An 11,782-nucleotide genomic window follows, 5' to 3' on the forward strand; every position below is an offset into this window, starting at 1 on the left:
GCTCATCTCACTCAATGTAATTACACCATATTCTATTACAGTTGTGGATTTGTAAGTTGCACTCATTTGATTGTTTGTTGTTTGTCTATTAAACAAAGGTTTAAAAAACTCTACAAATGCCTGTAGAGTGTGAATGTAGAGAGACCATGCACAGCTCTGTTTACAGGCTTAACAGCGCCCTCTATAGGACGTATAATTCCAAACACTTCCTGCAAACACAACCGCAGATTGTTTTGTTCTGAACCAAATATGGCCTGCGCTATAAAGCTGCCAGTCACATCTTACCAAGACCAACTAAAGCTTCAGTGTGTATCCTGTTAGAAACCTAAACTGGGACATCACCAAGTTTAAAACCTCTACATTAGCTTAGTGTCTTTAACTTTGAAACCGAATGTAAAACCCTTATTAGATTTATTTATTGTTTTCATTTTATTACATAATTTTAAAGGAAGTTACATAATTCCATAATTAGTCACGTACTACATTACATAAGTCATTACACGTATACATAATTACTGCGTGGTTTAAATGCCTCAACTGGTTCTGCTTATGACTTCTTTCCCTTTTTTTTCAGTGACAAAACCTTGAGGTGACTCACACACATCAGCACATTTACATACAGTCTTACAGAAATGTGCTGAAGTAATTTAAGTTGGAATAAAAATGTGAAAAACAAGACCTGAGCAACTTTGAGTTCTTAGTCTGTTACAGATGAAGTTAAGAGCCTTTCCCAAGAACTCTTATTGCTATAGAAAGGGCTGTTTCTATAAAAAAAATCCCCTCGTTGTCTGTGTAGAAAGCAGTAGCTTTTTTTTCCACAGCACTACACAACACCATTACAACTTTACCTAACGTAAGGTGATAGAGCGGGTAATTTTGTAACAATTTCAAAATCCAGAAAGTCAGTTCTTGTGAATCCCTGGTAGTTTTCTGGTGAATTACTCCTGTGAGCTGCCTGCTTCTATTATTAGTGCATGAAGTGCTGCTGGTGGAACACACAGCCCTTGTCGGCCTTGCAGCCATTTGACAGCGCTTTGATCAGTCATTACTGTGTGTGTGTGTGTGTGTGTGTGTGTTAAGGAGGCGCATTAAAGAATCACAGTCCGCCTTAACACCCACCGCGAACCTCAGTGGACCCTCCAGCACAGACAGTGAGAAGCAAGCCACTACCAATCAATAAACATGTGTGCGGATACGAGCACGGTGTGAATTAATGCGTCCCTGAGGAAATGAGCGTGTCATAACTGATTAGGGCATTGTCTGCCCATCGATGGGACAGCATTACAAACGCAGAACGTGTGTTGGCTTTGATCGTTTCTAGAGCTCATTTGTTTTTTTACTCTGTTTATTAGATTTTAGCCATATCCTATGTATTATAAACTATTTTTTAAAACTCACGTTTGCTCCAGCTGTAGTCGTGTAGTTAACAGTGAAAACCTCAGTTTATTCACGAATTGGCTGTGACCTCTGTGTCGCCATGCTCTTATTGATCAGTCTGTAATGCTATCAAACTGAATCAATGCTGAACCACTGTAACTGCATTCTTCCAGCTGATTAGAAATGCATCTAAAACAATGGTAGAACATCTAACAGAACGTTGAGTTTCCTGGAATTAAGACTGGGTTAAGAATAAATCGAGATGTCAGTTCCGTACTTGATTCCTAACAGGATTTGTAACACACTAATTATGGTCAGGACGACCACAGAAGTGGTTATGATTTGGCACCACTGACGCGGTGGTGGTGTCTTATTGTGGGCTGTGCTGGTGCGAGTGGATCAGACACGGCAGTGCTGTTGGAGTTTGATGGTGTAAAGGCTGACGTACACAATCTGTGCAGCGACAGATGAGCAACACTCTCAGACTTAACATCTACGAGGTGAACTAGTTAAGTAGGTGTGGCTTAGAGAATGGACAGAGTGTTTTAAAACTGTTAAGTTATGGTCTATTTTAAAGCAGGCTTGGTTTAGTGCTCTGTTTCCATGTATGGACTGTAGGGTTAACAATACTCTTTGTGCATTCAGTTATTAACCTAATTCAAATACATTTTCTGTACAAACCCATTAATTCAGCGTTCTCTTTTGTGTTCTAGGTGAAGCCTAATCAGGGGGCTTGGAAAACTCTAGGTGCTTAACCAGAGCAGTAGATAAATTTAATTGGTTACTTTGTTTGACAGTTAAAACTATTATTCGCATTTATATATTGGTTTTATTTCTTTTGCATTTTTTTTTTTGGACACAGAAAATTTCATATAACTCCAACACACATTAATAATAATGTAAATGTTTAATTTATTACCACTGTGAACAGTTGTCTGTACTTGATCTCAATGATAACACAAATATGTCTTGGATCCAGCGCTCATTAGCTATAAAACACCAGGCCACAGCACGGCTGCTTCTTTGTATAGATGATGCACATTAATATCATTTCAATTAATTACTTTTATTAGACCTTATGTGTAATTTGTGTTATTGTTACTGTGTCTTCAGTGCTTATAAATAATCGTGTGAAAATGTCTGTACAAAGAGAGTAGAGTATATTGGGTTAAATGTCTAATACGGACTGGAACAGGGCTTTAATGTGTCACACGGCGCCAAACAAAATCACTGAAATTACTGCACTGTTTTTTTAAGAATTGTATTAAACCTTCGTAGAATTCTCTGTTCAATCTCAGACAGTGAAAACACAGTGATACTTATTGATTATAAATCATTTTTATAAGTCTATTATTCCCATATCGCACACAAACACCCATTATTTACAAAGCTCTTACGTCAGTATTGACATATAATGCTAATTAGGTATTTTTCTTTCACCATTTAAGCTTTTATTTAGCATTTTTTTAGGTTTGGCGTCAGAAACCTGATTTAAAACCCTAATGAACCCTTTCTTTAAGTTAAAATCCTGCATCTGATTCTGAGACTGAGACTGAGTCAGAAGAGGAACATGGCGTGAGCTTTGGGTGAATGTAAATTTGGGAGAGCTCTATTCCTGGAATTTAGCTTATGTCAGCAATCCCTGTTCTATTCATTTCTCCTCTGGGACAGTTTGTCCTGTCACGCCTTTTAATTCGGATCAATAAAGGTTTCCGCGACAATGCGGTTGTGTCTTGATCGTGAAAATCACTGACGCTGTTGGAGCTGTTGGCGAGCTCAGGTTCGGTGGCGTGTGGGTTAAAATACTCTACAGTAACACTGACGTGTGTCATTTTGATCAGTGTTTTTCAGTCATGCAACCAAATCCTCAGAGGGGAAAGCAGAAAAGAGCGAGAGAGGGAGGGAGAGAGGGAGGGAGGGAGAGAGGGCGGGGGCACTGCCGGGGGAATAGTTTGCACAAACACAGGCTCTGAAACAGTTGTGTGAAGTTGCGTCAGGTCTGGTGTTGCTTCTTGCAAAACAAACAGTGTTAATTAAATCCCACCTGCTCGGTTTAAGAGCGTCTAAGGCCTTTAACACAAACGCGTCCTGAACCTAAAACCATAACTCTGAGATTGCTTTTTGTCCCTGTGTGACTTTAATAAATTACTGAATCACAGTGAACCAAACAGATTTAGACTGATCCCTTGTGTCACAAAGAACTTGATGGAAGATAATGTACCACTCGCCGAGAGCAGCGTTACACACAGTATTTTAACAACAGGCATCACACCCAACCATGACTTAGGCTTTTTCTTTAAAAAATACATTTATTTGTGTTTTTATAGACTACAATATTTTAGAATTGTTTTGCATTTTGAATCTTTCTGTCAAAAATATGAGTACGATTTCTAAATAGTAATAAAATTTTTTTGGCCACTTTAAGTTTACTGCATCTTTTCAACAAAGAAGCTGTTCTTCACATTTTTTGTGAAAATTTCATGATGAACGGACCAATAGAAATGCCTCAGAATCACTTGGAAATAAATCTTTTTATGTAGACTTCCATTGAAAGTTGTAAAATTACTATTTTGGTAATACATCATTCATTATCTGTAACCCTTATCCAGTTCAGGGTCGCGGTGGGTCCAGAGCCTACCTGGAACACACCCTGGAGAGGGCGCCAGTCCTTCACAGGGCAACACAGACACACACACACATTCACTCACACACTCACACCTACGGACACTTTTGAGTCGCCAATCCACCTACCAACGTGTGTTTTTGGACTGTGGGAGGAAACCGGAGCACCCGGAGGAAACCCACACAGACACAGAAAGAACACACCACACTCCTCACAGACAGTCACCCAGAGGAAACCCACGCAGACACAGAGAGAACACACCACACTCCTCACAGACAGTCACCCGGAGGAAACCCACGCAGACACAGAGAGAACACACCACACTCCTCACAGACAGTCACCCGGAGCGGGAATCGAACCCACAACCTCCAGGCCCCTGGAGCTGTGTGACTGCAACACTAACCTGCTGCACCACCGTGCCACCCCGTGCTAGTACATTCTCTTAAACCTTTATTTTAAAATAAAATTAAAAAGGTATACAGTGATGCACTTGAAAAGCTGCCAAAGCTGAAACACTCCTTATAACTTCAGTGTGAATGAGCAGAGCTACATCACAAAGAACAGTGTTAAAACAGGTTTTCCATCTTTGTTTCCATATGAGGCTTTTATTTTTTTAACAAAATGGAACAATGTTTACGCACCACAGCAAACATTTTTAAAGAGATACATATTTTTTTAATTTACACGAGCTCTTTATCAGAGTAACTATTTTAAACCTCTTTAATATTCATAGACTGAGATTCCCACAGCACTGGCCTAGATTTAATGAGTTTAAAGAGATCAGCTTCTCTTTTAATGTTACATTCCTCTGTTCAGATATTCGGTATGTGTTGTAGTAGAGTAAATATTTTTAGGCATTAATTATAAGTCTCACCCCCCCCCCCCCTCAGGTTGTCTATGAGTCCCGAAGAGCACAGTGAGTTCTGGAGGAAGGTGCAGTTTACAGTAGATAAGGACGTGGTGAGGACCGACCGGAGCAACATGTTCTTCAGAGGAGAGAACAACCCCAATGTGGAGATCATGAGGTCTTTTCTCTTTTCCTTCTGCCACCTTCCATTACATCACAGAACGTTTTTGCCTTATCTCTCCAGCACGTAATAACCTTTGAATGGTAGTGTAGATGATGTGAAAGATTTCTCTCTTTCCCTCCAGGCGAATCTTGTTGAATTATGCAGTGTTTAATCCAGAGATGGGCTACTGTCAGGGTATGTCTGACCTGGTGGCTCCTCTGCTGACAGAGGTCCAGGATGAAAGCGACACGTTCTGGTGCTTTGTGGGCTTGATGGAGAACACAATCTTCATCAGCTCCCCCAGAGACGAGGACATGGAGAGACAGCTGGTGAGACCTACAGCTCTCACTCAGTAACTCGCTGAAACTTTTATGAGGGATTATTTTAGATAGATCTGTGTAGAGACATTTAGAACTCAGTACTGTTTTAAGCTTCATGGCAAAACCTAAAGAAGCCAATCGTGGACAGTTGGCTTTGGGATGAGGAGGAGATCAGATTTAACCATGGACCATTCTTTGAACCCAGTGGCTTTAGTGGATTAGACCTTTAACTGGTATTCTCATGACTCAGAACTGGGATTTTTGCAGTGTTTTGGTTGTAAAACTTCTTAAAACTTATGTAAAACTAGAGAATGGAACCCAAGGATTTGAGGCTATGTCATAAAATGTACAACCTCTCTCTCTCTCTCTAGATGTATCTGAGGGAGCTCTTGAGGCTGATGTTGCCAAAGTTCCACCAACATTTGATGCGTTTGGGGGAGGACGGTCTGCAGCTGCTGTTCTGTCACCGCTGGGTTCTGCTCTGTTTTAAGCGAGAATTCCCTGACACTGAGGCTCTGCGAATGTGGGAGGCCTGCTGGGCTCACTACCAGGTACAGAGCTGAGATTATTTATGATGTAGTCATTGACTACAAAGTCTCAGTTCAATACATTTTTCAATAAAGCCAAAATAAAAGGTGCCCCAGTATAGTGCCCCCTAGTTATGAAGTTTCCATTTCATTCTGAGGTAATGTGATATTATTTAGTTTGTCTATTATGCTTTATACAATCCAGTCATGTAGTAAATAGAGAAGGAGGAGACCTATCCCTGAGTGTATAGCGCATCTTGTGTGGAGATGGAGTGGTTAAAAAATGAATCACATTCATATATTTGAGGCTGTAAGTCTGTCAGACCTGAGCTCAGTACCTGGTTGTTATTTTCCTAGGTCAGAAAAAGACATGCTGTAAATATGAAACTGTAAATTCAGTCTTTGTAATGGACAGTCAAGTGACTCTTTGAGGTCAACGTAAAGTAAAAGCAGACTCATTTGATGAAATTCAACATCTAACTGTAATGACAACATGGGTGCGGTGCTTAAAAACTGTACTTCCCTCTGTACACTGGATTTTTTTTTTCTTACTTCCTCTAATCTAGTTTCCATGTAAATGATGAGTATTATTAACTACTGGAAAGGCTCATTGGGTGAGTGGTCAGATGATAATAAGCAGAAGAAGAAGATGATGAGCGGATATACAGTTGTATTGCTGACACTGTTTACAGAAACACTGCTGTTTTGTATTTTAGTTTTATTTGAACTAGCATTGTGTATTTTAACAGTAATTCTATTGGGATTAAAGACTCAGGGCCCAGTGATCTAAGCATTTGGATTTGGTTTCAGGCCAAATTTGACTGCTGTACAAGCATAAATGAGCACTTTGTGAGCTGTGTACACGGACAAGCACAGAACACTTCCTTATGCAGGCAGAAAAAAGATATATCATTCACAGCAGTCATCATGGTCAGATACACAAGGTATGAACACGTGAGGAAAGAATGTTTTGTCATGAAAAGAGCACTGTTGATACGCGTGAGAATTTGCAGTGAAACTTACTTCTGTTTGATCTTGAGCTTGTTGCCAGCTTCGTTATTTAACAGTGTCTTTAAAACCCAGCACTTCATAAAGTAGAAGATAAGAGAGTGGAGCTACACAACGTCTCCTCAGTTAGCTTTAGCTGTAGTAAATCGATTGAGGATTTCAGGTCCATTTGGCGCTGTCCCTCTGCTTGTTTGTGCACCTAGCGTCCTGTGTTTAAACACACACGGCTAAAGTAGCCTAGCATCAGCAGGTTGGTGCATCAGTCTTACTTTAACAGTTGTCTTGGCTGAAACTCTAATGAAGATTAAATGCTAATTGCAAAGCTAACACACACTGCCATTAGCATATATCGATGTAGTAATAATCAGGTGACCCCGGAGAGCACTTAGCCTCCTCCTGAATGTCTATTTACTCAGCAGCTTTTCCTAGTTTGAGGTGACTGTCTGTGTTTGTAGCTGCTCACTGATTGGCTGTTGAGAATCGAGGTGTTTATTATTGATTGGTAAATGTTTGAGTGTGTGTGTGTGTGTGAGACAGACAGACTACTTCCACCTGTTTCTGTGTGTGGCCATCATCATGCTGTACGGCGATGACGTGACGGAACAGCAGTTAGCAACCGATCAGATGCTGCTGCATTTTAGCAACCTCTCCATGCACATGAATGGAGAACTGGTGCTGAGGAAGGTATAGTAAAAACACACACAAACACACACACACACTTTTTCATACAGCTCTGTGACTCCTTTGTTAACTGGCAGGATTTCCTGTTGGGCGGTTAAAATCCAGGGTTATTACTGTCATTACGGTCATTTTGTGCACAATTTACAATCCACGACTCTCTGTGAGGGGTTTGGTGTGTTTTCCGTGTCTACATGGGTTTCCTCCAGGTGCTTGGATGTCCTCCCATAAACACATGGTGGTAGGTGTGTAAGAACCAAAGATTCCGGGTAGGCTCCAGACCCACTGTAAACTTGATCACTCAAGCACTTGAATCTTGATTGACAGCATGCTTATGTATAAATAATAACGTTGTGTATTGTGTACCTCATGATTGACAGAAATTGTCCTAGTTGCTCAAATCTTACTCTAAGAAAACGCTTCCATTTAAACAGCAGCATGTTGTTAGTACATATATATTTATTGAGAAACATCAGAAGAACTTGCCATTTAACAGCTGTCTTTCCACAAGAGATCTACACGCTATCGTTAAAAACAAACAGCGTACAGCACACAAGCAGCTGGGCTGTCAGCCAGGACTACGGATGATTTATAGCGTCAAACTAGGAAGATTAGTTATTAGCATGTTATCTTTGAAAGCACTAATATTTACAGCTAATAATGTTGATGTGGAAGTACTTACACATGAAATAATGAGTTAATTTACGTTTAGTATTCACATACTTGAGTTCTATAACTGTTTTGATGAAGAAATAAACAAAAAACATACAAAAGAATGTGTGCACAGCGTTTTAAAAGTTTATTTATTTCACACAAATGTAAATCTGCACATTTCTGCTGTAGTAAGTGAGTTGCGATTTCAGCCGATTAAACTGATGTAAGGAGGCTTTTCTATTGATCTTTTCTGCTTTACAATGCAAATCTTTAGCATTGAATAACCAAATCAGTCACATGTTCTAACGTTAACACAGAGCCATGCTCATTGGTGTAAACAAGTTTTATTGATTCAGTAGTTTGTATCTGGATCCCTTTGTTTCTTCAGTGTTTTGCATCTTTAAGAATCATGAGCCAATCAGGTTTGAACGTAAATATAGAGCTGTGATTGGTCGGTGGGTGAATACTCATCCCGTATTTTATGAAACGGTCTTAAAAATGTTTATCTGTAAAGTCTCTCTCCAAATGTGACGCATTTCTTGGGGGTCCCGGGTGGCCCAGGGATCTAATATTGTCATCTGGAGATTACTGATTCAATCCCTAGTGATGCTTCCATCATTCAAGGACAGGGGTCCTAAGAGAGCACAAATGGCTTCATTCTCTGGGTGTGGGTGGGATGGCCGTCACATGGCACGGCGTCTGTCAGTCATTGGCATCAGTAAGAAAAGAGACACTGGTTGACGTCACGTGTTTTGGTGGAAACCCATTAGAATTGTGTATATTTCTAAGCTTAACCTAAATGTTGTATATCATATAAAAAAGGCTATTTGTATTCATGCAACTTTATTTAAAACTGCTTCTTTCAGCTTTGTATCACCTCTTTTTTTCCCTATATTTGGTTTAGTATATTTACTGTAGGCCTATCATAATTAAATTGCAGTTCAATTTAGACGTTGCTGAAGGTGAATATTGTATAATGACTGCAGGTTACTAATAAAGTTGTGCTGTTATTAAATCAAGCTAATTTACTGCCCTCTATCCTCTGTTATATATACCATCCTTGCAACTGAAGAGTTCTGCTTTAGCCATCTGTTAGATCACTGCCCTGTTCACACAATACTCATTCCTCTTTGCTCATCTATCAATGTTGTTCTGCCAGGCACGAAGCCTCCTCTATCAATTCCGCCTGCTTCCCCGGATCCCCTGCAGTCTACATGACCTGTGTAAGCTGTGTGGGCCAGGTATGTGGGACAGCCGCTACATACCCGCTGTAGAATGTTCAGGAGAGCACCCGGACCCTCAGAGCTGCCCCTATGGAGGCACGGCCACCCCTCAACCCCCACCCTCCCCCAGCCTGCCCAACGAGAGCAAGCGCAGCTCTAAACCGCGGGACATCTTCAACTTCCGCAAGCAATCCTGACTGCGGCCGGGCTGAAGGACTACACTACCAATAAGGCCCAGCTCCAGAGGTACCGTTGGTCAGGTACAGGGTTGAATGCTGGGAGACACGGTCCTAAGCATATTTAATAGCTTACTAGAAGATATTTGCTATGTTAGATGACATGGAACACTGCCTAATCCAAAAACATGTTTAAAAGCCCTGTCAGCAATTGACAGGAAAGCTTTGCTTTCTCTTTGCTGAATGTGAAGGGAAACGGGCAATCAGCGCTGTGTTCGGCTTCCGTTTATTAAATTTCAGGCTTCTGAAAGGGACTGGCAACCCATATGGAAGCACAGAAGGACTGGATTATCGTATGCCGTCAGTAACACACAAGTACAGGCCTCGCATACAAACACGGTCCTATTGGAAAACCCAGTTTATTGATACTTTAATATTATCTTATTTGTTTTCTATTTAATTGAACAGTATGCATGTTTTATGTGTGAGAGAGACAGCAAACCTTACAGTAGATATAGTGCTAAATTTAAATACTTCTGCCATCAGTAGTGGGCTTGGATTGTCCAATCAAACTATAGCTGAAACACAAAGGAAATGGCTGCTTGGTGCATTGCATCAGTCAGTCGTCACATTGGGGAGATGTCATTCCTAAAGCCAGATCTCATTTATATATTGGACGGCTAGAGAAAATGAAACCGTTGGCTGCATAGAGCCACATGTCATTTGCTTCTAATCAAGTAATATATATTGGAGATTTATTTTTTTATCTAACAAAGAACATACAGTGTAAACAAAATGTCTTATGGGTCTCTATTACTAACAAATCCAACAACAATCATTACTGGAATATATATGTGAAGGGAAACTGGAGCAATACCACAGAGTATTTCCAGCACTATCAGTTCCTACCATTTGCACTGTGTGTGTTAAAGTCATGATTATGGCAGAAGGTCTTAATCCTCCTCATAATGCCTCTCAGCACCACAGGGGAGTAAAGAGTTCCAGTCCAAACCCAAGTGGGAGTTTGCCTATAATTAGTTAATCTGGGGACCAGCCGTTAGATGAATGGGAGATGCTGGATAGTGTTTGGAAAGCTTTGGTCTGGAAGACGAATAGTGAGGTTAGGGGAGAGGGAGAGTGGGCTTTACAGAGCGAGCTGAAGATGCCCTGTGTCTTAAAGGTTCCCCAGAGCCTGTTTGAGAGCAGCCGGGAGAGCAGCTATCCGCAAATTGCCGTTAAAAGGTAGCATTAGTCTGCGGGACGCTCCACATGCGGCCTCTGAAAACGACATGCATTACAGAGCCTTTTTTCTTAACCATTAGACATGCAGCCGGCTTCCTCGTCTATCCAGCGAGCGCTGCAAGAGGATGCTCGCGTAATTGGAAGATGAGCAATGAGGGCACATATAATCACTGTCATAACAAACCAATACACAAATCTGTCTGAAACAGTAGCTCTGTAGGAGAAAGAAATGACTCGGGAAAAGGGAGATGCGTTGAATTTACTTGAAACAATCGTGACCCCACTATATCATATTTGAATCAGGAGCGTATGTGGATTGAATACATTCAGTGAATCACTTTCAGCATATACTTGCTTTTACAATGAGGTTATAAACATAGCTAAAGGTTTTCTTGAGACCACAACAATACGATTCCATTGAAAAGACCATTAATTAATTGATATTTCAGCATCGGAACACAAAGAAACCTCCAAATTTCAGTCGTAGGTGTTGCTTCCAACAATCCAACTGTGACCAAATATTTTGAATTCTCATATGTGCAGCCCACTGTTTTGAGAACAGTTGTTTGCCAGATATTTTGTCTACTTCCTACTCTCAGTAGTGGCTTCCTAACAGCTCCACATTATTTTAGAGCCATAGCCATGTGTTTCTTTTCAGAAATGGGTGACCCTATGGGTTTTACTTCAGTTCTGTCCCCTAGAGGCTTGACATATTGCGTAATCAGAAGTTTCTTGTCTTAGGTTTATCTTCTAACCTTCAGGATAGTGTTCTACAAATGACATTTATTTTTCATTACACATCTTTAACCTAAAGCCTTGATTCTTATCATATCTTGTTTGTAGTGCTGACTGCAGACTAGATGCTTAATCAAAACCATCAAGTCAAGCCAGATATGCAACTTTTCCTGCTGGTCTGACACGTACAGTGGAATGGTAGTCAGATA

The 11,782-nt window shown here is 40.6% G+C and overlaps 1 protein-coding gene across 2 annotated transcripts in view; it reads left to right on the forward strand.

Moving 5' to 3' along the window:
• Positions 1–10,671, forward strand: part of tbc1d16 (TBC1 domain family, member 16) — a 33,130-nt gene extending 22,459 nt beyond the window's left edge. For both annotated transcript variants that reach the window (XM_066642156.1, XM_066642157.1), the window contains exons 8-12: positions 4,891–5,025; positions 5,153–5,339; positions 5,702–5,881; positions 7,403–7,549; positions 9,357–10,671. In XM_066642156.1, coding sequence (XP_066498253.1) covers positions 4,891–5,025; positions 5,153–5,339; positions 5,702–5,881; positions 7,403–7,549; positions 9,357–9,617 — 910 coding nt within the window. In that variant the 3' untranslated portion in view covers positions 9,618–10,671. The remainder of the gene's footprint in view (positions 1–4,890; positions 5,026–5,152; positions 5,340–5,701; positions 5,882–7,402; positions 7,550–9,356) is intronic.
• The last annotated feature ends 1,111 nt before the right edge of the window (positions 10,672–11,782 follow it).

The sequence above is a fragment of the Hoplias malabaricus genome, chromosome 13 (assembly GCF_029633855.1).
Source record: "Hoplias malabaricus isolate fHopMal1 chromosome 13, fHopMal1.hap1, whole genome shotgun sequence".
In the NCBI taxonomy this organism is placed as follows: domain Eukaryota; kingdom Metazoa; phylum Chordata; class Actinopteri; order Characiformes; family Erythrinidae; genus Hoplias; species Hoplias malabaricus.